The sequence below is a fragment of the Nuphar pumila genome, chromosome 15 (assembly GCF_984573655.1).
Source record: "Nuphar pumila chromosome 15, dmNupPumi1.hap1.1, whole genome shotgun sequence".
NCBI classification, from domain to species: domain Eukaryota; kingdom Viridiplantae; phylum Streptophyta; class Magnoliopsida; order Nymphaeales; family Nymphaeaceae; genus Nuphar; species Nuphar pumila.
In genome coordinates this window covers 11,816,238-11,843,928 of record NC_143263.1, presented here as the reverse complement: position 1 = coordinate 11,843,928, position 27,691 = coordinate 11,816,238, and the positions used below count along the sequence as shown (strand labels likewise).

At 34.8% G+C, this 27,691-nt stretch overlaps 1 protein-coding gene and 1 non-coding gene across 2 annotated transcripts in view; both read right to left on the bottom strand.

The window, feature by feature from the left end:
- The window catches only part of LOC149814502 (uncharacterized), a 54,664-nt gene that overhangs the window by 3,665 nt on the left and 23,308 nt on the right, over window positions 1–27,691 (bottom strand). Inside the window, exons 5-6 of the mRNA XM_089990369.1 lie at window positions 1,414–1,583; window positions 897–1,124 (exon numbers count right to left, since the gene is read on the bottom strand). Of these exons, the coding sequence (XP_089846495.1) occupies window positions 897–1,124; window positions 1,414–1,583 (398 nt within the window). The remainder of the gene's footprint in view (window positions 1–896; window positions 1,125–1,413; window positions 1,584–27,691) is intronic.
- TRNAI-UAU (transfer RNA isoleucine (anticodon UAU)) lies at window positions 17,781–17,854 on the bottom strand. The gene has a single exon. It is a non-coding gene; the product is annotated as a tRNA-Ile (tRNA).

The following is a 27,691-nucleotide window of genomic DNA, read 5'->3' as shown; positions in this document are numbered from 1 at the left end:
AACAGAGGCATGGCTACCTATGCTTCTCTTGGGAGAATCACTCACTTACACTCTCCTAATATTTAGCTACACTTGACTATACCGTATTCTCTAGTAGAAGTCACCTATTTTTCATTATCTCTACGCACAACATTCCATGATTAAAAACCAACTGTCTGTAGTTTTAGATCGGACTCGGGTTGATGGGGTTTAAGAGATACATGCATTTAAAATTGAGATATGCATGTTTTAACATAATATTTCTTAATGTCTTATTTCGTAATACAGCATTTTTACAAGAGGTATAAAGGTACTATTACCCTGAACCTAATGATCTTTCAAAGTAAGCATGGATGTCCTCAGGGGCGGCTCAAGAGAAGTTGAGGCCCTAGCCATATTTCTCCATTTTTTTTTCATTGGAGGCCCCCAGCATGAGGAACATGCATGTGCCATGTTTCATTGGAGGCCCTCAGCATGTGAAATATAAGCATTATATTTTTTTTTCATTTGAGGCCCAAGGTGGTGGCCTCAAATATCAAAGAGGCCAGCTGGCCCTGGATGTCCTCCAAAAATAGACAGATTTAAGAAGACTTCTGGTGTAACTGTGTGACCTATCTTTACTCTTCTTCTCTTCTATGCCAAGTTCTATTAGAGACTTGGGTATAAGTATAACACATCAAAACTTCTGTGATGTCCTTCAAACAATATGCAATATCAACACTAATTAAAAATGACCAAATTTATGATTATGAAAAACATAAACAAAGGTGCAGGAACAGAAAATTAGTAACCTTAGTGCTTAAGTGATTCAAATTGAAGAATCAATTCATAAATGCAAGAAAATGCTGAATGTTATGGCATAGCTAAATACATAGCAATATAAAGAAGATACCGTGTTCATGTTTTAGCAATCAGACCTCAATCTCATGGAGTTTAGCCTCAAGTTTCAACTGGTGATCTTGTTTCTTTTGCTTAATCCTGCTTTCAGTTAACATAGAGCGTCGACGAGCTCGTACTTGGACATGTACTTTGTTCAGCAGCTGAAGGTAGCACAAAGTTGAAGATGTTTGCTTCTGAACTGAAAGGCGTTGGTTAATGACTTGTAATCTTCTTATTCCTTTTAACTGATGTAAAGCTTTACGTGCCTGTGCCACAAATTTAGTAGATTTTGTTAGAAGAAATCATTACAAGAAGACAAGCACATTATACAACTACGAAACAGTTTAATAAGGCTTTACCATGAAATTGCAAATGTAAACAAGTTTGTTATGGTGAAACAGAACAAATGCAATTATGATATTTAAAAGATGGAAATAAACATATTTTGCTGAAGAAGAAACACTTAATGGCACTGTTACAAACATATTATCATTCTATTTTTCCTTGATGGAAATAGAATATAAAGCTCCACAATTAAAGACGTGAAATAAGTACCAGAAAGCCGCGGAATGCAGTTTGGATTACAATTGCTGCCCTATCCTCAGTCTGCGTATTAACAACCCCTGGATTTACATTCGGAGCACCATTTGGAAGCTTTTTGCAACCTTTATGCTTAAGATATCTCCACTTGAATCCTTTTGAATTGTTTGATGATGCAGGCTTCTCTCAGCAAATGGAGAATACAGGCAACAATTAAGATAACACAAATCAGTGGATCGAAACAGCTAACAAAAAGGAAACTGATCACAATATTTAGGTCATCAAAAAGCAAGCAAGAAGGTAGGGTTTCCACTGGAGCAATGACTGTTAAGTCATCCTAACAATTAAAGTATTAAATGAATTTCCCATGGAGTTAAAGAAGTAAAATAGAAAATTTGGAGAGTTCTGCACCTTCACAGGCCAACCATACTGACTGATGGAATGGAAGGCAGAGATATGTATGTAGACTAAAAAATCAAGATAGTAAAGCCTAGTTTTTCAGGATTGCTAACTAGTTAAAGCTATCACCTCTCAATATTTATTGTCTGGAGCAACAGTCATCCACAATTTATGTTTGAAAATATTTGCTTTTACACTTGCATGCCCTCCTTCAGATGTATACATGGATCAGCCACCAAGTTACTTTTAGAGTGATCTTCAAGTTAAAGTGCTACATTTAAAGATAGCTATATATGGCATGAAGCAATCCTCTCAACCATTATGTGGTATTCTCAACCATGCCATGAAAGACTTTGGTCTTAAAAAGAGTTGGATAGGTTATTTTCTATTTACACATGCTGATTCACAAGGGATTACCATAATTTTACTAAGAGTAAAGACTATAATTGTGAACTCAGGGTATTTTTACATGATCATTTCCTTAAGACGGATCCGAGGCAACTGGGAAACTTTCTTCATGTAGAGGTGGATAAAAAGGACACTATAACATTGATGATTTTATTGAAAGAACAGGTATGCTTGAACGTGAACCTGTATCCACTCTATTTGCATTAAGTATACATTTGTATGGTGCTTTAGAAAGTGATCATATGTTGTCCCATCTAGAAAGATACAAAAGTATTGCGAGAGCACTGTAGTGTTTAACTCTTACATGTCTTGATTTGGTTTATATCGTTAGTCAAGTGGGTCAGTTTATGCATGTGCCCAAACATAGCCATATGAAAGCTGTCAAAGGATACTCCACTAAAATAAAGGTAAATTAATGAATGTGTTGACATGTAGGAGTTCTACAATTGATACTAGTGCCCTTCTAGTTATTGTTATCTTCTATTCAAATGCAGACTAGGCTAGATATCTGTCTACGCGACAATCATTGGCTAACTATTGTGTATTCTTTAGACAAAATTTGGTACTCTGTTGGAGAAAAAATGAAAAAACACCAGCAAGACTCGATTAGAGGCAAAGTATTCTGCTATGGCTATTGTTGCTGCTGAAATTTCACAGATTAAAAACCTATTCACTACTGCATCAGCCTATCAGTCATTATATTCTTTATCATAATAATCAGAATGCTGTTGATATTTCCATAAATCATGTTCATCAGAAAAATTAAATACATTCAACTCAGTTAGTACTCTATCAGTGGAAGGTTTGAAGATTATGAAGTTTCAACAGCAACAAGCAGCTTATATTTTACTAAACTGGTTACTGCTGTTCAAAGTTGGTTTTTGAAAAATAAAAATTCTCTGTCCTTATGTACAATTTAAGAGGGAGTGTTTGAGTATGATAATCTCAGAATTGTTTCACATCATAGGGAAGTGTGGTATTATTACATTTGGCAGCATCATGAGTCTCATGCTACATTTAGTTGCTTTCTAGAGACCCTTTTACTGATAGAAGCATTGCAAAATACATGTAACTATATATGTTTGTTATATGTTTTATAACCCAATGCTATGTCACAGGGATTCGGCCAACAGGGTGCCGCACCTGCATCGACACGACGCGACTCAGGTGCAGGTGTGGGTTCGGCACCCGGTGCGGTCAAGCCGACCCTGGGTGCAGTCAACACACCCAAGGTCATAATTGTCCAGACCTGGACTTGAAAAAAAATGTTAACTGTAAACTGTTTATTTATTTCATTAGTGTTACTGTTAACTGTTAAAATTTATATATATATATATATATATATCCTCCCGCACCCCTGCACCCAAGTTTTCTAAAGTGCCGCACCCACACCCGCACCTATGTAACATAGACCCAATGGTGTTTTTTCTGTAAATCACCTTATGCTGCTGTTAACATAAGGACATCCAATAGAGAAGACATTCCCAAGGTTATATTCCTTACTTCTCCTAGTGGGTTTTTATTACATTGATGAGTATCTTTTTCTCCCCAACAAATTTTATTTTGTGTGCTGTTCAAATAACAAGAATATATCTATCATAGTTAAGGAAAGTTTGCGCCCTAGCGGAAAGTGTTAGCTCCACCATTAACAGCCTCTCAGGGTATTTGCATGTAATGACTTGAAATCACAAGGTTATTGATGATCAAAATGCTAATGAGTGGACATTGATGTTAAAATGTATACCTTATATATATGTGTGTGTGTGTGTACATACTACATACATGTATTTATATTATATATATATATTATTTTTTTATTTCTTTATTGTAAATAGTATTTTTTTTTTTATTTTGGGTCAACTCATGTTGACTAGCCATTAGATTAGGTCTAAAAGCTAGTAAGCCCTCTCATTTCCCTCTCATTTTGTGTATATATAGGGGAACCCCTCATTGTTTGGAATGTATCTTGCATACATTTTGTGAATTTATAAATTAATATGTTTTATATTGTGAGCTCTCTTTGGTGAGTGCCCTTAGTCGCTCTTTGTGCTTGTCCATTTGGCTTCTTTGGTGGACATTTGTTCTCGTTTGAAGGCTCCACTTTCTTTATATGGTATTAGAGCCATAATGCTTTTGATCTTTGAAGTTGGCATCCTCAAGTGTTTGTGGTGGCTCAAGTGGGTGTGCTCCTCCTCCTCCTCCTCTCTCTCTCTCTCTCTCTCTCTCTTCTTTGTAATCATGAAGGACAAGGAGAGTGCCATTGTCAATGTTGTGAAAAGCGTTGAGGCGTAGCGAGGCATTCCACCAAAAACTGAGGCGAGGCATAAAGCTTAAGCCTCAAATTTTTTTTTGAAGACTTAAAAAAAAACTCTACTTTTTTTTTTTGAAAACTTAAAAAAAACTATAAAAAATATCTAAAAATACTAAAAAATATGAGGCGCGTCTTTTGCACCTCAAGGCACGCTTTTAACAACATTGGTCACTATTGTACCCATCAAACTAAATGACACTAACTATGGAATGTGGTCTTCAATCATTAAACACCATATTTGGGGTAAAGGCTTGTGGGGATAAGTGAATGAATTTGATCTGGAACCTAAACTTCTTCGCACCAAAGTAGAGAACGGGAAAGATGTACTCCAAGGGGATGAAAAAACTAAGGTCATAACCAATTATGAGAAAAAAAATGAAAAGAGTGGAGAATGGGACACGCAAAAATAATGTCTTGACTTATCAATAGCATAGATATTAAAAAATGTTCGAGCCTAGTGAAGTTTGAGCATGCCAATGATGCATGAGACTACCTCAAAATATGTATTCATGTAAAGATATTGCACATGTGTGCAATTTACAAGATAAAATTAGACCTATGACTCAAGGGAATATGAGCATTAGAGAATATTATAATGCTTTATCCGAACTTTGAGAAGAATTAACTCTTCTTGAACCAAAGTGGCATTACCCTTTGAATATTGAGATCCGACAAAGGCAAATAGATGCACAGAATTTTTACCAATTCATAAATGGGTTGGACCCCAGATTGAAGCCACCAAGTCTGCTCTTCTCCATATAAGAAAGATTTTCTCTATTGTTGATACGATTGAAGGGCTAAGTATGGAGGAAAATAGGTTGAAGAGATACACTCAAGAATAATGATGAATCCGTTTTGACCATATCTAAGACGAAAATTTATATTTGCACGTACAATCCACCTCACTTTGGGAGACAAGGCAATGAATGTGACAAGAGGAAATTCACTTGTCACTATTGCCATGAATCGGGACACATCAAACCCTTGTGTTCTAAGTTGAAAAAAATTGAGGAAAAGGTGGCTTCAGTTGGTCCACCTCAAGAGGCTAAAGACATGACCAACCCTCAAGATACATCCGTTGGAAGCATGTCCCTATCGCAATTGGTGGAGGCACTTCAACCTCTTCTTAGAGGATCATCTTCCACAACCAGAGCTGTAGTCTCATCCTACTCTGATCCCAGTAAGTTTCCTTAGCTTATTGATTCCAATGCATACTTTCATGACTCCCAACCTTGATATTTTATCTGAATGTCGTACTAATTCAAGAATGTCTAATGTCTTCACTGTTGATGGTACATCTCTTGAAATCAAAGAAATAGAGAATTTTGAAAAAAATCTTCAAAACTTCATAAAAATTTCAATTCCAAAAATTAAATATATTTCTAAACTAAATTTAAATCTTTTGTCAATATCTCATATATTGAACCATGGATGTAATGTGCCATGAAATGGTTGTTGAGTACAGGATCGCCAGTCACAGAACCTAATTGGGGAAGGCCATAGAGAATGATGCCATTACTACATGAACTTTTTAGAAATACCCAAGAATATGTTTTGTTGTAATGTTCAAAAATTAGATTTGGATTTATGGCACAAAAGATTAGGACATCCAAATGTATCTAAAATCTCATATTTTCTAAATTTGAATTTTTTTTTAACATTGACAATTTTAATTGTAATTATTGTATTCTTGGCAAAATAAAGAAATTATTATTCCATGAAAGGACTTTTGTGTCTACTAGACCACTTGAATTAGTCCATTCGGATGTTTGGGGTCCAACATCAATCATATCAAAAGGTGGATATGCATATTATGTGATATTTATAGATAATTTTTTCTAGATATATTTGGATTTACTTTCTTAGACATAACTCAGAAGTCTTTTTGCATTTTCAAAATTTTCATAACTTGGTCAAAAATAGGTTGAATAATGACATTTTTATATTTCGCACTGATTCAATGAGAGACTTTTTGTCAAAAAAGTTTAAAGATTAACTTAATTTGCATGGCATTACACATCAAAGATCTTGCCCCCACACATCACAACAAAATGTTTTGTTTGAAAGAAAACATAGACATATTATTGAAACCATGAGAACTTTACTTATTGCAAGTCATGTACCTAAAGTATTTTTGGTCAAAGCCGCTTTAACTGCTATCTTATAAACAAAATGTCATCTTCATTATTACAAAACATATCACCTCTTGAAAAATATTTCAAATTTATTCCTGATTATTCCAGATTAAGAGTCTTTGGATGCAAGTGTTTTGTCTTAACCAACAATGACAAGCTCTCCTATGGCTATTCCTTGTGCCTTTTTTGGATATGCAGACACCAAAAAAGGTTCTGAGTATTTTGATCCAAAAATAAAAAATTATATGTTTTATGAAATGTCCCTTTTGGAGAATGAAAATTTCTTTGATTGTGAAAGATCTATTGATTCAAAAAATGAAAAATTGTATGTTTTAAGAAATGTGTTCCTTTTGGAAAATGAAAATTTCTTTGATTGTGAAAGATTTATAACCGAGTATTCTTTTTTATTTGATTCTATTTCAAAACATGATATTGATGATTGTGATTATGAGTTTGGTCTTGATAATGTCAATGAATCAAGAGACGAAATGATTTGTCAAGAGCAACCCCATAGCGATAAAGCCTACTTGCAATACATTAGATGCAAGGTTTCAAAACCTCTATATGTACTTGAAAAATATTCAAACATTAGAAGTGAAAACGAGGTGTAATCTAGGAGATCATCTAGAGTATCAAAACTCCTAGAAAAGTTTATTTTATGAGTCTTTTTCATCTAAATACAAGACATGTATTGTGCTAATTCACTCCTATGTAGAGCTCTCGTCTTATGCCCAAGCTAAAGAACATTCCGAGTAGGTAGAAGCCATGAAAGTAGAATTAAAGGATTTAGAGAAATTGAAAACTTGAACACTTCAAGATCTTACAAGGAAAGAAACCCATAGGATGTAGGTGGGTACATAAAGTAAAAATCAAGAGTGATGGTACATTTAAGAGGTATAAAGCCAGCCTATGTAACCGCGACATGGCTACACAGTAGCCATACCCATGTCGACATGGGCGCGGGTACGGGATGTAATGCGGGTCAGGTCCTGCATTACGCCTCGTTTCGGGTCTTTCGTAGACCCAAAACCATATAATAAAAATGCCCATCAAAGGGGCGGGGCCATTTTGGTCTCGCCCCACCCGACTCTTAAACCTCTCGAGCCCCTCCCTTTCGACTCAAACCCTAACCTCTCTCTCTCTCTCTCTCTCTCTTCCCTCCCCTTCTATGTCTACCTCTCTCTCTCTTGTTTCCCTCCTCTCCCTCTGTCTCTCTCTCTCGATGACTGCAACTCGAAGACTCGAAGACTCGAAGAAGCTCACCTCTGGCGATATTCAACGACCTCCAGTGTGCGGTGATGAGGTAAGACCAACATCTTTTGTTTTTTCTTTTTTTTTGTTTTAGGGCGACTTTCAATTTAGGTTTCCAGTTTATATTCTGTTTGTATTTAGTATATATATCATATTGCATATATATTTATATTATTTCAGTTTATATCAGTTTACACTTTACATAGGTTAGTTCTTGATTTTGTCATGTATGGTTTGTTGATTTATTTTATTCTTATGTGGTATTTTTGCTTTGAATTTTTTTTATTGTGTGATAGGATGGCTGATAAAGGAAAGAAAGTTAAAAGTGCAGTAAGTGCTAGCAGCAGTGCGACAACAAGCTCAACATGTGCTTCTAGTTAAGTACCTAAGGATCAGCCACTGTGAGCCCATGTAACAAAGTTGGGCAGATGTCCTTGAGGAGGGGGGAATATGCAATTTATGTACAATTTTTGTAAAGTGGAGTTTAATGGATCATACACAAGAGTAAAAGCTCATCTCTTGAAGATAAAAAACCAAGGTGTTAGGCAGTGCTCTCATGTTGATGATGACGAACTTAAGCAGTTGAGAAAGGAACAAGAAAATGCTGAAAAAAGAAAGTCTATGTCAGTATTAAGTTATATTAACATACCACTATCTAGCCATAAGAATGGTGAGGCTACTAATTCGAAGAGAAAGAAATTAGATGTTAGTCAGAAAACAATTGAAGGCTCGTTTAATGAACATGGAAGAGAGGAAATGGATAGGAAAGTGGGCGGATTCTTTTTTCAAGTTTCATACCATTCAACGTAGCTAGAAATCCTTATTGGAAGGATCTAGTTACATCCTTGGCAAATTCTAACTTGAGTGGGTATGTGCCTCCTGGTTTTGAGAAGTTAAGAACAATCATTTTGGGAGAAAAGAAAGTAAATGTAAATAGATTATTGGAATATAAAAAGTTTTCTTGGGCTGAAAGTAGTTTTCTATTATGTCTGATGGGTGGACAAATATACAGAGGCGCCCATTGATAAATTTTATTGTAGCTTTAATAAAAGGGGCATTGTTTTTGAAATCAATAGACACATTTGGGGAGTACAAGGATACAAAGTATATGAAAGGACTTTTTTTAGAATGCATCAAAGAAGTTGGAAAAGACAAAGTTGTTAAAATCATTACTGAATATCCTAACATATTTTGGACTCCTTGCATGGCACATAATTTAAATTTGGCTCTTAAAAGTATATGCAATCCACCAAGCAAGGAGCAAGATCCCATTGCTTACGAGTTATGTTCATAGATTTAAGAGCTAGAGAATGACATTAGGAACATTAGAAATTTTTTGTAAACCACCAGAGGGCACTAGCTATTTATAATAAGCATTATGATCTGAAGTTATTAAACGTTGCAGAGACTCGTTTTGCATCTGTCATTGTTATGTTTAAAAGAATTAAAGAAGTGAAGAATGCACTGTTTCAAATAGTCAATGATGATGATTGGGTTTTCTATCGTTCTGATGTTGCAAAAGCTCAAGCTATCAAGAGATGCATTGTTGATAATATGTGGTGAGACAATGTCATTTATTTTCTTGAGTTCACAGAGCTTATTTGGGAGATGTAGAGGGCTGTTGATCGAGATTTACCTATGCTGCATAGGGTCTACGAGATGTGGGACACCATGATTGAGAAAGTGGAAACTGCAAGTTTTAAGCATGAAAAAAAATTCTGCCCTTGAAGACTCAACTTTTTATAATCATGTGCACAAAATATTGATAGCATGATGGAACAAGAGCAACACCCCTCTGCAATGCATGGCTCATTCATTGAATCCAAAGTACCATGGAAAAAAGTCGCAAAGTGAAGGTGTTGGCCGATTGCCACCACATAAGGATTCAAAGTTAGCAAGAAATAGGGTTTTATGTTTGAATAGAAATTTTTGAAATGAACAACAAAATATGAATGTGCATAATGAGCTTTTAAAGTTTTCTCTAAAAAAATTTAATAGTTTGGAGGGGTTGATAGATAAAGATGATGACCTATCCTCTTACATAGTGAGTCATATATGGACATGACTAACCTTTACTTCAGCATATTGCTTTCAAGCTACTATCATAGCATGCTACATCTTCTTGTTGTGAAAGAAATTGGAGCACGTATACGCAAATTCACAACATTAAAATAAATAAGCTTACTAGTTTGGTGTTTGTGCATTCTAATCTCCAATTGCTTTCATGAAGCAAAGAAGAATTAGGTATCCAAATTATAAATTTTTTTGTTTACTTCTTTATAGTTTGTATATCAAGTTTTATGTGTTTATTGAATATCTAATACATAATGATTTAATTTCTTTGCAAGCAAGGGAGCACCAAGTTTTTTTATGTTAATGCTGAAGATTTTGATATAGAAGGGAATCATGACTTTGAAACTAGGAACATGAAATTAGATGCTCATGTTCTTTCATCATCCATTGATATGGGTGATGATAATGAAGAAACAAACAAGCCATGACTATTTTGTTATGACCTTTTTGGAATTTTGGACTTTTTTGTCTTTTTGGTAAGCTTCTTATTTGTTAAGTTGTTAACTTGATAATATGTAAATGAATGTTTTTTTTATATTTTTGTTTGCTAAGTGCTAGTTGTTAGGTACTATTATCTAAAATTGTTATTAGCTTATAACTTGTTTCTTCAATTGTTAATTTGTTAGTTGTAGCTTGCTTCTTAGTTCCTACTTGAATTTTGATTCTTTAAATAAAAGTTGTTGTTAGCCTATTACTAGTTTAGTTGTTAAATGTTAAATGTTGAATTTATATGAATTTAGTTGTAGCTTGCTTCTCAGTTCTTGAATTTTGATTCTTTGAATAAAAATTGTTGTTAGTTTGTTAATAGTTTAATTGTTAAATGTTGAATATGAATTTATGTGATATTTTATATATATATATATATATATATATATATATATATATATATATATATATATATATATATATATATATATATATATATATATATATATATATAGTCGCATCCCCGTACCCATATTGTTTAGAATTTCCGTATTGTACCCTCTGTACCCGCACTCGTACTCGTACCCAGGTGACATAAAAGTCAGATTAGTAGCCAAAGGATATTCTCAAGAATAATAGATTATGAAAAAACCCTTGCCCTTGTTGCCCAAACGACGACCGTTAGAACCCTTATAGCAATTGTTTCCATTAGGAACTCGCTCATATACCAAATGAATATTAAAAACACTTTTCTTAATGAGGAACTAGTTGAAAAAGTATACATGGAGTCACCACAAAGTATGAGCATCCTTGAAGGGAAGGCACTTCGCTTGATTAAGGCTCTTTATGAATTGAAGCAAGCACCAAAAGAATGGTATGATAGATTTAGTAAGGTTATGTTTGATATTGGTTTTAGATACTGCTTAAATAACACTTTATTTGTTAAGAAATCTAATTAAGGTATTGTCATTCTACTCTATATGTAGACGATACGATTATCACTGGAGGAAACAAATAGAGAGTTGAAAATATAAAAAAACTTCTTAAAAATAATTTTAAAATGACTGATTTGGGTTCTTAAGATATTTTTTAGGAATTAATGTTGCTTATTCTCCTAAAGGGTATTTGTTGTCTTAGTTTAAATTTGCTTCTGATATTGTTTTCAGGTTTGACATTATAGATGATAAGAGAGCTAACACTCCCAAGGTTACTAATGTCAAGATGAGAATTGATGATGGAGAACCTCTTGAAGACCCAATCCCTTATCGACAATTGATTGAAGCACTCTCTTACCTATTAATCACTAGACCATACATAGCTCACGTTATTCATACAACTAGTCAATTTGAACATGCTCCTATATCCATTCACATGGATGCAATCTTATGAATTATTACATACACTAAAAAATCTATTTTTAAAAGGTCTTTTTGTCTTCTTTATCTACATTTGATTTAATTGCTTATACTGATGTTGATTGAGGTGATCCCAATAATAGACACTCAATGACCAGTTTTTATATTTTTCTAGGTAAATTTTTTATCTCGTGGAGGTGTAAGAAGCAATAGAAGATCTCGCTTTCATCGATAGAAATTGAATACTAGACAATGGCCATGACTACGATAGAGATGATCTAGCTAATAAGATTGTTGATAGACATCGGAGCTCAAATAAAAGGAGCTTCAAAATTGTGTTGTGACAACAAGAGTATGACCTACATTGCAAACAACTATATGTTCTATGTACGAGAGAAGTATCTTCAAGGCAAGATTGATCTACCCTATGTCACATCATAGTATCAATTGACAGACTTCTTTACCAAACCTCTCTCAGCTCCTAGGTTTCACTTCCTTCTTGGCAAACTTTTGGTCATTATACAGTAAGTTTTAGGGGGAGTGTTAAAATGTGTATATATAATTATATATATATATATATATATTTATGTATATGTATGCGTACATATATGTATGTGTGTATATATATATATATGTGTATAGATATTATTTTTTATTTCTTTATTATAAATAATATGTTTGGAAATACAATAAAAGATAAGATTCGGAACGAGGAGATACGTAAGAAGGTAGACGTTGCACCCATTGAAAATAAGATGAGAGAGAATCATTTACGGTGGTTTGGACATATTCGGCGAAGGCCTAATGATGCTTCAGTTAGAAGGATGGAGAAATGAGAAAATATATTACTTAAAAGAGGTCGGGGTAGGCCTAGGAAGACATGGATGGAGGTGATAGGAAAGGATATGAATGCTTTGAACCTCACCGAGGACATGGCATTGGATAGAAATGATTGGAGGAGAAGGATTCATGTGGAAGACCCATAATGATTTTCTTTTTTGGTTCATATCGCCGACCCCAATTATTTTGGGATGAAGGTGTAGTTGTTGTTGTTGTTGTATTATAAATAATATGTTTTGTTTTTTATTTTGGGCCAACTCATGTTGACTAGCCGTTAAGAGTTGGTCTAATGGCTAGCTAATCTAGCCGTTCTAATGGCTAGTAGGCCCTCTCACTTCCCTCTCATTTTGTGTATATATAGGGGATCTTCCCCTCATTGTTTGGAATGTATCTTACATACAGTTTGTGAATTAATAAATTAATATTTTTTATATTGTTAGCTCTCTTTGGTGTGTGCCCTTAGTGGCCTTTGTGAGTGTGCCCATAGTGGCTGCTCTTTGTGCTTGTCTCTTTGGCTTCTTTGGTGGACATTTGTTCTTGTTTGAAGGCTCCACTTTCTTTACAATTGCTAGTAGCAAAAGAGTCAGTGTCATCAATGGGCTCAACAGCAGATGATGACAAAAAAGGTAGTGGAATGGAAAAGCCTTAAAAAAGCTGACATTTGTCAAGTATGGGAGCAACAAAATTAACCACCATAAACAGGATGAAAAGGAAACGATGAGAAAAAGAGAATGGAATGGAAAAGCCTGAGAAAAACTAATATTCGTCAAGCATGAGGATCACTAATGAATTAGCATTGTCTATTTTGAGCAAATTTTCATGTAGTATTTAACTGTCAAAAAATTCAGGAGAGAAAGGCAGGGGATACCATAACTAGAGCCTTCAACCTATCATTAGAAGTCATTATATTTGTGATCCTGACACTCATATATCATAAAGCCAAGGCCAAGTTGGTTCCGTGATGAGCAGTTGGAAACATTCAAAGCACCAGAAAAGAAACTTGCACTGCAAGATACAGAAATGGTAAAAGAAGATTTTGTTTGCCAAGAATGTGTTCTAGTTAGGACTGTCCAGTAAGCTCAAACAGTCAAACCTCAAAGGTCTTTCTCATTCAATGTCAACTAAATGTGGATAAGAAGATCAATGCCAAATTCAAGCTTCTTCTCATCAAAGACATCATCAGGTTTTAAACAAAAATTGGCAAAAAAGTTGACCTCCAAGGTGCATACTGTACTCACTGTATAGGTCAGTGTCAACCTAAAAATTGTAATGAACTGAGGCAACAAAAGTTATTGAGGTAACACCCTTAATAGAATGAAAGAAACATTCTTTGAGAAAAGAGTTTGGGAATTACCACCTTGTTTCTTTTGAAATATATAGAATTATAGATAACTCATTTACAGAATAAGGTAATGCATAAAGATGAAAACTGTTATTGGAATTATACTCTAATGTGAATGAGCTTTCCACAGTAAAAACTTAATAGAAAGTTAGGAAAGTCCTTCATAAAAGCCTTCAGTTACCTGCTCTCTTGAATGATGCTCCTTCACTGACTTCTTTACACTGACGGCAGTCTTAAACCAATCTCTAGAACCCATTTATGCAATGAAATGTTGGTGTTCTATATGATGTTAGAAACCTGGCACAACCGTTCATTAGTAATGAACCTTACAAGAAAAATGCATCACTAAGGAAATTACAGGAAAGGGTATATCTAACAAACTTCAACTTTGATAGAAATATCTAAAAGCAATATATGGACACTCTGGTTAAATTAGAAGTAGAAGAAACGATACAGTAACTGCCAAATCATTACAAGAGTGCATCATAAATTTAGGATTGCAAAGAGAACGCAATTACTAGTGACATCAGAATGATTATCAAAATCTATGACAAGGGAGTTAGCTAGTATTCAGTGAAATGAATAAGAGATGCAGGAACACAGTCATAATAAGATCATGCAATAATTAGCTTCCTCCCAAGATTCCAGTACAATCTACTCACTCTATGGCAGTTAAATCACTGACATATACATTCTCCAGAATACAATATTATCATGCATGTAAGTGGGCAATAAGCTGAGTTTATTGCAAGAAGCTCAGGCTCAGCTAAAGCTTGCTCATAATAAATGAGTGAAACTGAAGCTTATTTCAAGTTCAACAATTAGAAATTTTGATATATAGTTTATGTGCATCATTTTACCATGAAGTGTATCAATTTTGTAACCATAAGGTTATTTCATTTTAAATGAGAGGCAATGGGTTTGAATCCCATCTCCTTCACCTTGTTTACTAAGTATAAAGTTAATATATTTATTTATTAAATCATTTATCTCAAGCTTGGCTTGAGCTTAGCCAAACCGACCTGTCTCAATTAAGCTCAGCTGAACCAAGCTCGAACAACCCAGGCTTGGAATCGGGTTTGTTTCAGTGCATGTGCAGCCATGCATTTGTAATTTCTTGTGAGCAAAGAAAAGGCATCACATTTTTAAAAGCATTCTACTGGCTTTTCAAAGTCCGGTTTTGTAACCAGTTAGCTTACAAAGCTATGAGACATACCTCAAGTTACCAAGATTGAATGTTTCAGAAAAAGTTATGATGTAAGAAATGATATTTAGTACTGGAAGTCTAACAAGGCAATGGCATTGTACCTCATGAATCATGTTACTTTATGCATATAAACAAATGCCAGCAACTCTATGAAAAACACAAGGAACCAATGTATGTTGAAGACAATGGCAAGTAGGAATGCTGAAAGGAACGATAGAATCGTTTCTACAGCTCATACGCTGATGAGCTTTTGCTCTGATGGAGTTTGATCAATGATGTAAACATTGTAAAGCACACTAGCTGACAGGACAGCAATCGAGAACAAAAAATAAGATGATATACATGATATTCTTCTATAGAGGCAGAATTTTTAAAACCCAAAGAAGTTAGTGTTCTTTTGGGAAGAGATTGGCAGTCCAATTTAGCTATATGCACTTTCAATCACTTTAAGTAATCCGATGCAACCAACTGCATTAGGATTTCAAAACTAGAATCTAAGTAAGCTCATTTTACTCCTTTTTCCCCACGAAAACATAATGTCACTATGTTGGGAAAACCATGAAAATTCATGCCACTTTGACACAATATAACTCCATGCTGATTTCAAGATTTTGGTGGCACAGCAAGATATTGATATTATATCCATTTCTAATTGTTTTCTTATTAGTGATACAGGGAACATGAAAATGGAATCAAAGTCTTATGAAGAAAAAACACATCAACCAAATACAAATTACAGAGAAGAGAAAAGCAGATCGTGTTAAACCCACATGTGAAAAAAATCTCATTGTTTGAAGCATTTTAGTTGAATTTAAATTATTAATCAAACTGGAAGTGTCCCATGTCTAAATGTTTAATAAACTTTATTCCAGCTGATGATTATGTTTATCATGCACTTAGCAAGATTCCAATTATTGCAGTTGTTTCATTGTTTTTCACAGACTTACCGAACATAAGAAATTGTTACAGAAACCATGTCATACAACAACAACAACAACAACAACAACAACAACAACAACTACGCCTTCATCCCAAAACTCAGAAACCATGTCATAGTCTCAACAAAAAGTATGAAATTCGCTACAATTTTGTAGATTTAGAATTTGGGATGCATTCAAGAGAAATGCAATGGATAAAGTTATCCCCATTTCAAATTAAATAAAAAACCCATGTACTGAACAAACAATATTTCCCCTAAAATCAAAATTCATAATGGACATACATGAAAAGTTTGAAACATATGAAGCGACATCTGGTTAAAATTAAAGAAGAAAAGAAAAGCAGCTAACCACATATCATAAGCAACAAGCCAGCCATACATCATAATTAATACCGCTCCATAAGTAAGGAATTAGGTCATATTACAAAGAATACAAAATGAAGCTATCATATTTCCCTATAAAGACTATGAATTCTGAAGTTCCTACCAAGTGGTTTGTTTATACGTGTGCAGAAAAGAAATGAATCCCGCATTCTGCATTTTCAGTAGACACCAAACACAGAAATCCCACAAACATCAGTTGAGCGCAACAAATACACAAATCAGTTCGACCAAAACAACCAGACAAGAATACACCCATTCAGAAGCTTACCAACAAGAGCAACTCTACAAATCTAGCAACTAGAATACAACAATGCAAGAACCAACCAAAAAGCAAAACAACCAACCGCAAGAAAAACAGCATAATGACACACCTATCAGTTCCAGAAGATAAAAGGGGAAAGGAGAAACGAAAGTAAGCAACAAGAGGAAAAGAAAAAAAAGCCGAAACTCGGCATGCATCCATGCCTACCTCTCAGAGGGGAATTGATGCGCTTAGGAGAAGAATAAAGAGATATAAGAGAGTGACAGAAGCAACCATGGTGGCCCAGCATAAGTGGCAGCATTACTGAAAATAATTACCACAATTAAATTGGGCGAACTGAAAATAGTAATAATAGAAACAATGGTGATGATGGTGATATTAATACCCAAAGAAGATGAAAAGGTGAAGTGGTAACTCAATTTCATGCAGAGATTTGCAGATGGGGAAGTGGTTTTCAACCACCTGAGATTATGAGGGGGGTAGGGGACAAGGCATGATGACTAGAAGGGTGACAACGATTTGGGCAAAATGGGTGGTTGCTTTCTTTACTGAGGAAGATCCAAGATCACGAATCTGTCCACTTGTGGGGGTTGGGAGTCCTTGTCCTGGTAGGTTTCTCACTCGCCTGTGAGGGATTGGGCAGGAATCCAAAGGGTGGTAGATGAGAGAGAGAGATCCAGCGATTTAGCCGACCCCAATTCTTGATTATTTTATAGGAGGGTGGTTGATGAGAATGGGACGGGTCTGGCGGCTTCTGTGATTTGTGAATTATGAACATGATGTGGTGGTGGTATGATCAATCAATCAATTGTCTGATTAGTTCCTTTGTTCATGTCAGAATGGTTGGATTCTTGCTTAAAAAAACATTAATGATTGAATTTTTGTTGGTTTGTGGGTTTTGGTTAAAATGGAAGGGAAGCTTGTGACTTGTACGTCAGATTTTGCAGTGAAACTGTGAAAGAACGGAGGGTGGGAAGAGAACCGTGAGGCAGGCAGAAAATATACATACCTATATATACACAAAATTGTATGGGATTTTATAAAAAGGATGGTCCCGGCGGGGCTCGAACCCGCGACCTTCGGCTCATAAGACCAACGCTCTAACCAACTGAGCTACGGGACCTTGGATGATGACGTTCTTGTCTTAAAATTTTAAGTATCTAAAACAATAGGTCCATATTCCATTCCTTTTCTCAGCTGTATATAAAGACACTGATTGGGTTTATTAGAACATGAATGAACCATTTAACTGGATCTAGCATCTCCAGTTCTGTATAACAGAATCCAATTCAGTCATGATATGGATTTGGATATGGTCCTATTTTACTAAACATTGATATGGTCGCAAAATGGGTACATCAAGAAACCACATCTAGAATGTTTCATGCAAAAAGACTTCGGTAGCCAAATAGAAAACAAGGTGGTCTAACAAATCCGAACTTCTACTGTTCAAAATTTAGATCTGGATCCATCCATCTTATGGATCCAGATCCAGTTTTCATTCTGGTCCAAAATACGAGACCGGCCCTTACCAGACATCCTGAATTGTTCTTCTCTTCTCGTCCACTAACTGCCATGCACCATTGTTTTGTGCTTGCAGTCATGGGGTTTTTCCATATAAGTCTAGAGTTGGGGTTTCACTCTTTCTTTTTGTTGGTCCGTGGAACTTTCCCATGTGGATTGATTATATCGAATGAGGGGATTTAAGCTTTCTAATTGTTTTGAATAACTGTTTAGATTGGATTGAAATGGCAGGGCCTTGATCTTTATTTGGGCTGGAGAATGTCATTGTTTCGTACCGTCAAGTTTTTCACTTTTGTTATTTTATGTGAATACCTCTTTTGCTTAATTTCTTTAAGTGCTTGTAACGATCTTTGGCATAAGAACCTCTTTCTCATTCCCTTTACGTGATTGTGTGTGCGGGTGCTTGTGTGACTATGCTCGTGCACTCGACGAGTGACGATTAGCTCGAGCTTAAAAAAATTGTCACTGGGTGACCTCCCATCAGTCATCACCCATTGTGCTTTTTTGCTTCACTCTTCACTTGATGAATGAATTTTTCTTTAAAAAAAATAGTTTGATGCTGCTTTAAGCTCTTTACCTCTCCCGATAAGTTTCAAATTTCTTTTAAATTTTTTGTTTATTTTCATATTTGATTTTATTTTTCTAGCTTTACAATTTTATGTGTATTTGGCTTGCATAAAAGTCTATTTTGGTCCTAATTGATTCTTTGTCTTATTTTGGTGGTTGTCATTAGAATCATCAACACTTGTGGGAGTATTTGTGTTAATGGTTGAGCATATTTGCTCATTTAACTTGAGGTTTCTTACTTAATTTGCATTATGCTAACAGCTGAACATATTTTCTCATTTTGACTTGAGCATTTTTTTTATTTAATTCACCCTGCTCGCCTCTTTTTTACGTAGTCATTCAAGGTTTATCTTTGAATAAATTCATTGTGCAATTTTCCTTTTATTCATTAGATTTTATCCCTTTTAATAACCATGTGTGCTCATTTAACCTAGAGGCATACGCACCCTCCAAGGTCAATGAAAAAACTTGGTGTTTCGTTTCTTTTACAGTATAAACTGCTTCAAGAAAACATGAATGGAGGATAAGAATTTATTTTTCTGATCCTGAAGATATAGCATAAACTGCATGCAGCTTTCTTACTGTACACTCATGAGCTCTTACTCCGAAGAGTAAGCCTTTGATGTAAATGTTGTCATCTTATTGAATTTTGTAAGTATAGATCACTATAAGGATGAGGGTCAATAGCGGCCACTCTTTAACGGCGACAACAAAAGTCGCCGTTATTGATCAAGCAATAACCGCATGTTTTTTGTCCCCACTACTTGCTAGATACTAGCAGCTACATAAATTTTGTGTTGTTATTACTATACTACAGTCATGAATCTCGTCATTATTGCTTCATCACTAATGGCGAGATGGATAGCATCGTGAATGCCTTGCCCATGCACACATGTTGTTAAAGACATCTATAATGGTGATTTTATATATCGCCGTTAAAGATATGTCTTTTAATGGTGACATTATCTAGTCGTTAAAGATCATTAACGATGATATATAAAATGTTGCCGTTATAGGATTTTACTAAGTAACTATGACTTTTATATCATCGTTAACGATATACATGTTATAGATCAATAACAGTGACATTTCAGTGGCATTGTTATAAGGTTTACTCTATAACGGTGACATCTCATGTCGTCATTATATGGTTTAATTACAGACTCTATAACGAAGACATAAATGTTATCATTATAGAGTTTATAATTAGGGCCTGATGAGCTCTCTCTCTCTCTCTCTTTCTCTCTCTCTCTCTCCACAGATCTGTCGAACCACCTCCCTCCTCTCTCGATGCCTCCTTCTTGCTCGGGCCTGAGTGACACCACCGGACCTTCGGCCTCCCTCCTCCCTGCTCGGGTAATGCCACCAGACCAATTGGCAAAGGGTGAAGGCGAGCCCTCCCTGCAACGGGTGAGCGAGAAGAAATCGAAGTCTTGAGAGAGCGGAGGAAAAATGAGAGAGCTTTGTCATTTCTTCTCTAGCTCTACCCCCATACTAACTAAAGGTTCGACTCTTTCTCTCTCTCTTTCTCTGTGTAAATTTGGGTCCTAATGCTTGTAAATTAGGTTATGCATTTGCTTTTAGTGGGAATTTGGAGCTTCGAGTTGTTGCATGGTGTGTGATTCAATTTTCTTTGGTAGGAATGAAGGGCCTAGAGTTTGTGATTAATGGGTGATTTTGTTTATTTCAATAAGAATTCAGGGCTTGGATTTTTATTAATGGGTCATTCAGTTCATTTTGGCTTGAATTTGAGGGTGTAGGGCTTGATTTGTTTGGACTGGGTAGGAATTTAGGGTCTAGTGTATCTGAATAGGCAAATCTGTGTTCTAGGGATTTTTTTTTGCTGCACAGGTTTAGGCTTTAGGTAATACACTTTTTCGAAGATGATGGGACTGAACTTAATGTAGTTGATGAGTTTTTTTTTTGTTCATTTTCATGAAAATTCTGAATTTCTTGTTAATAAAACCCAAATTTTTAATGCATTTTGGGAGCGTTTTTGTTTGATTTTGTGTCTGACGCAGCACTTATAGAGGCCTGCACTTTTGTGTACAATGTGAGTTTTTGTTTTAATAACATGACTTTTTTTTTTTTTGCATAAATCTACAATTTGTGGTTAAAGAGCCATAGCTTCTACACATTATGAGTTTCGTGTTTTCTTATCCTGGTGTTGATCTTAGGGTGATTTGGAATCTTATGCAAATGAGAATATGAATCTCATTTGCATAGCTAACCAAATATGTGATTTGAAATCTTATGCAAATGACATAATGAATCTCATTTATACAGATAACCAAACATGTGATTTGGAATCTCATGCAAATAAGAAACTGAATATGATTTGAAATAACATGACTTCAAATCACATTTGATTCCATCTCATGTGATTCTCAATCACATCATGAGATGCAATCAAACATAATGTTTGATTGGATCACATGAGAATCACTGGCTTTTTTGAATGAGAGAGTGATTCTCACATGGCCCCAAATCTCATATTCAACCAAACAAAAAAAGGTGGATGGTGTGAGAAATTGAATCAAATATGATTTGGTTCCTCTCCAACAATGAGATTTTGAATCTCATGGGTAGGATGATTCAAAATCACACCCGTGAAACACGGGTTCTCTACAAATAAGCCAAAGTGAATCCAACGTTTACTTTGTTTTTTTTGTACTGTCTCCTTCACTCCTCTTCTCCTCTCTCCTATTATCCCTCCCTCATCTTCTCCTCTCTAGCAATGTTGGGGTTCTTCGGCGACGCTTGGGTTGAACTCAACATTTACTTTGCTTTTTTGCAGTGTCTTCTCTTCTCTCCTATTCTCCCTCCCGTGTCTTCTCCTCTCTAGCAATTTTGTGAATCTGAGTATCACATTTATGATTTACCAATAGTAATGTGTGTAATATATAGATCTTCTTATGAGATGGTGATATGACCTACAATTATTTGGATTTATCCAAGTATTCTAAATCTAATGTGTAGTCTATCTTGACCCATAGATATAAGATAAGACTGCAGAATGTATTCAATAAAAGATCTAGTTGATGGCATGCTAATTATCATAATCTATTTGTAGTTTTTTTTTTTAATTCTTACCTTAAAGATATTGCCAAAAAATTCTAATTGGTTGGACTCGTGGCTAGACCTAAAAATTGATATAAGTGCAATTGAACATCTACCTATTGAAGAGTTGACAAAGCATCTAGGGTCACAAAGAAAGTGTAATGTAAGTGCCTTTGTATTCTTTTTCTTTCTTGAAAACGAGTTCAAAAATGTATATGACACTTGTTTATATTTCATAATTATGTGCTATCTTAATTTCATAATCTTTTTGTTGTTGTTCATTTGATTTAATATTGTTCTTTATGATAATGATTACTTTTATATGATTCCATTTTGCACAGTGTAGTCTAAGCTAATATTGTTTGCATAAAAGTAACAAATGTTGACATATCGTTCACGACGAGGAGGTGAACACACTTCCTCCCCGTGGACCAGCTCACCACCCACTAGTCAAGGTGAACACCTAGACAAAATTAACTTCATATCACAAGTGGGTGACATTCAAGGGAGGAAGAGAAGACCCCCACACACCACAGGCCACCCTAGCTCTAGGGTCATCCACAATGGCCTTCGGTAAATATTAATCCAATATTTATTTAAAATCATTAAAATTTTATTATTGTTATTTCTATTAATATTTATTTCTTACAATAAATTAGTAACTGCAGAATCTTCTCAGCGTAAACATGAGAAGAACAAAATTGTAGCCCACCAAAAGCAAATTAAGCAATAAAAGGCTTAAGTAACTATCAAGTTTGGGATACAAAGAGTCGTGGGTGAGGGCGCCTGTGTATTCTCTAGGAGACTTTCGTGCATCGTCAGGGAGTGGGCTAACATTACGCATAAGTCCTTGACAAAGGTCTCATAGGATAAGAAGATGGTGTTATGTGGGTCAAATTATGTAAGTATATTGCCTAACTATATCTTGATAAACAAATTAATCCATAAAAAAGAGTTACTAACTATATTTTGATAATTTGGTACATGTCGAGTTTGATTTAGACAATAATATCGCTAAACATTATGCTACCGTAGATATGCAACTTCAGCTATCATACTCAATGGTGCAAGAAAGTTTTGACAAGCATTACAGGAGGTTTGAAAACCATAATAAAGCAACAAAATATCCTTCTAAGGAGTCGACTCTGAAGTGTGGAAAGAGATTTGCAACTTTTTCACTGAAGACTATTCGACAGTCAATATTAGATATATATTCATAAGTAAATAAATGTTTAAATTTTTAGTTTTGTAAACTAATTGATCTTCTTTTGGTTAATAGCGGATGTCAGAGAAAAATTTTGCGAATAGACCAAAACAAACAGTTCAACATACTAATGGATCATTTTTGTACATCAACAGGTTTTATATGAGGGTAAGTTTTTTATTCTCTAAGTTTTTTTTTTATATAATAGTATAGTGCCAAATATATTTGATTCAATAGATTCTAAATTTGTTATTTGCAAACTGAAATAGAAGGGCACAAACCAATAGTGAGTGTGTTTTACAAAGAGACGCACACCCATTCAGATCGCATAACATTCATCTGCAGTGAAGTAGAATACACTTTTGTAAGTAACTCACACTTTGTAGCAGTGAAGTAGAAGCCACAATCATTCATTCTATTTTATACATTATCATTAGTTATTGATAACCAAATATTAATATTGTACATAATAAGTTGCACTCTTATAGATTAAAAGTGATGAAACATGTTCTTTACAAGGAGGTCTATCGATATCATAGTGAGACATTTTTGTCAAAGTCCTCGGTGAGCGATTTGGACATGTGAGAGGGATGGGTCTATTTATTATTTCATCCAAAGGCAAAGCCCGTGTTTTAAAGCTATCTTCTCAACTGGAGGCAACACAGTTAGAGCTCCAACAATTAAGAGAAGAACAAAAGATGGATCGAGTTCAATGAGACCGATAGAGAGAAAAATGAGAGTGACTCCTTCAACAACTGGAGCGAGAAAGAGAAGAACAAGAGTGAGAGAGAAAAAAAACTAGGAAGCCTAAAGAGCAAATGCAGACCTTTGTAGATTCTCTCAGACAAAACCCCCAATCCTAGATCTATCTTGTTTTTTCATAAATAAGACCGCTATGTGTTTATTTGTTGGGTGAACATGTCATAGTTTTTTATGTCATATTATGTTTTAAGGATACGTGTTTGTTTATTTCTTTTTTTATTTTGCCTGTATTAATTTTTACCATAATGAGATGTTGTAGCTAGTGTGAAATTAATTTTATATATATATATAAAGTTGATATCTCTTAAAGGTGTAAAAAATTTGTTTGATGTTTTCTTTATGCTTTTTTAAATCCTCATGGAAGTGCAGAAAAAGGCAAAATCATTATCGAGTCTTCAATCATAATGTGATTAAAATATCTATAAGTTATCAGATTGAATTTTCATGCTACTATCATCATTATTAACATTATTATAATTTTTTTTTAATTATACTTATTTTTGAAGTATGTTTGTTGCAAGTTTGGAGAGGATGTATGTTTGTTTTTTGAAGTGTATACTTATATTTGAATGTACATTTGAAGTTGAATATTTGAGGAAGTTGGAGAAGTGTATGTTTATATTTGAATGTATGCTTCAAAATGTATAAACATTAATGTATGTTTATATTTGAATTTTTTTTTGAAGTGTATGTTTATATTTGAATGGATATATGTTTCAAGATATTTGAAGTGTATATTTGAATAGTATTTACTGTTTTGTTTAATATAATGTAAAACAAAAATTAAAACTAACATAAAATTTTATATTTGCAAGTTTAACGCTCATAAGAGTGGCATTCATGTGTCGTTATGAGCATGTCACCATTACAACCTATAATGATGACTTAATTATCACCTTCATAGTATATAACAACAATTTACTTCTCGTTATTATCAACTATAATAATGAGTTAATTCCTCCCATTACAGGGTATAAAGGCGACACAAAAATTTCACACTCATAGAGTGGGTCGCCGCTATTGGTGTTCCCAGTTCCAGTGAGATTCTTCGCCGGTGTTGGGTCACACATTAACAGTGACCTATAAATGCTATCATTATTGTTCAACTGGGGCAAAAAATGGACAACTATTTTTTGTCATTGTTATAGACCTATAGTGGTGATAAATAGGACAATAACAGTGAGAAAAGTTGCTATTATTAACCCTCATCCTTGTGGTGGATGTTAATTTTAGGTGTTGATACTTTCAATTTTTCCATCCCTCTTGATGTGTTTCATGCTATAGTACTTGATAAATTAAAGATTTAATGGATACATTAACCAGGTCACTTAATTGGTGGGGCTAACTAACCAATGTCTTTGTTTTCATCAGCATCTTAGAACACCTTCTTCCTGTCACATGAAAACTAAAGCTTTGAATTGTAGTTATAGTGTAGTTAATGTATTCCTTTGATCTCATCAACTAAAGAGCCTGTTGCAGCAATTTCTTAAAGCATTAAGCTCTGATCTTAAAATTTTGAAAACTCGTGGTTAAAATATAATCTTGCTGCATGGAAAACTGAAATATGTTAAACAACCAAATATGCTTGCTGGTATGAATCAAGATTTTTACAGCTTTTTTTGCAAATCTAACCTTGCAGATACATTTGGCGTGGTCCATTTGCTAGGAATCGACTATTAAATCATCGTAATTAGATCAAGAAATGAAATTTTTATGCTTGCATATTTATTAAAATTCTAAGTCACTAAATTTTAATACTTAAAATATCCTTTTTTATATATCGTATTTCTATACAACTAAGCGTCTAAATCCCATCCCTATGGTGAAATTTTTGAAAAAAAATAAAAGACCTATGAAAATCTTGGTTTATACCAGTGAACATATTTGGTTGGTAAACATATTTTAGTTACCCCTCGCTACATTATGTAAATTACCATGCAATTATGAAATTTAAATCACAAAGGGTTAAAACGGCGGTAGCCCAAAAAATGGAAGTGTAAAAAGCAGCTCAGTGTATGAAATTCATGACACTATGCATGCCTTCGTTGCAAAAGAGAGCAATTACGTGAGAAAGAAAATTTTAGATGGCTGTAAATAAATAAATAATTTAGCCTGAAAACTTTAAAAAATATATAAAAAGTCCACCCAATCATTCAGCATTATTTAATCGAAAGCAAGTTTTCGGAATCTTCCATGACGCACCTAAACTTTTATTGACTTTGATCAAAACCAAGTTAGCCCAGTTTCGCAACTAATAGCTCAAATTAATATCTTAAATTGACCAATGCTCTCCCTCTCTAACCAATGTTGCTAGTATCGTTGTGAATTGGCTGACTCGTATAGTATCGGCCAAAGATCGATCTGAACCAAAGCTGATTTGGCTTATTTTAAATATTTTTTAAAAATAATTCAAATCATTTTTTATTTTTTTGTGAGGCTATCATTTGCTGGTTAAAAATTGGCAGATTCAGATGGAACTGGCTGATTCCCTATATTTCCTTAGAAACTATTCAAGGTCCGAGGACAACATTGTCCTGAACCTCTCTCTCTCTCTCTCTCTCTTTCTCTCTGAGAGAGAGAGAGAATGGGTTCATGCTAAACCAATTTGGTGTTAAACCGCATGCTAAATGGGTTTTCGGGCTTCTCTGGTGCTTTTTATGCGGTTCCAGCCCCATAAATGTGTTGGGCATGGTCGATTTACTAAGAATCCACATCTAGACCATGTTTTTTTCATGAAAAAAATGATGTTTGGAGCCTCAAAAAATTACAAAGATTTTGGACCGTTGAATTTTTGAACTTTATAAAAACCTACCTATGTGTTGGAATCAAACCTTTCAAGAGCTGATCCCTGTAAAATCAAGTATATAGATCACATCTGTACATCAAAATTTAAAAATAAGTGAAAAAAGCCCGAAAAACTTATTTAGCACGCGGTTTAGCACTAAATTGGTTTAGCACCGACCCATTATATATATATATATATATATATATATATATATATATATATATATATATATATATATATATATATATATACCCTAATAACCCATTTTTGTTCAAACACCAAGAAAGAAATGCAGACTCTCAAGGCACGACTGATAAGGGGTAAGCCCACGGAGTTTTATTCTGCCAGAACAGTGATCGTAAGTACTGCAGGCAGAGCCAGTCGCGACTAGGTCTTTGATCCTGGAGGCAGCTTCTCTGTGTAAATATAAAAAAAAAAAATTAAATGAGTTACAAATAGAAGCAGAATGATTTTCCAAGATTACCAAATGACCATCCAAGCATAAACTCCTCAACGTGCTTTTAACATGCCACCGGCAATATGAGAGATTCTTGCAAACGTGGAGGGCGCCACTTAAACTTTTTTCTTATCCCATAATTGAAAAGCATGCATGATGAACAGAAGCCAAACGCCCTCAAATCTTGTTGATAACCACAAAACTACAAAGAGGTGTTCGGAAGCCTCGGGATTCAGAAAATCTGAGGTGGCATATGGCTTGACTGAGTTGGCAGGGTCCCATGCCAAAATCAGGAGAGGGTGGTGTATGTTCCCCGTGGAACACGGGGCCGCGTGTTCGGGGGTTCGAATGAGTGCCACGTTGGCACTCATTCGTCAGTTTGGGTGTGTACGAAGGAATATTGCGGATCCCAAGATATTCCTCCGTACATAACTCCCGAATGAGTGCCAATGTGGCACTCATTCGGCCCCGCGAACAGGCGGCCCCGTGTTCGCGGGGGAACATACAACCTGCTCGCCAAAATCAGAGGCTATTCAAATAAGAAATCTTATATCAAGGGTCTAAGTGTCACGGACTTAGAAGCAACAAAAAGGTGAAAACA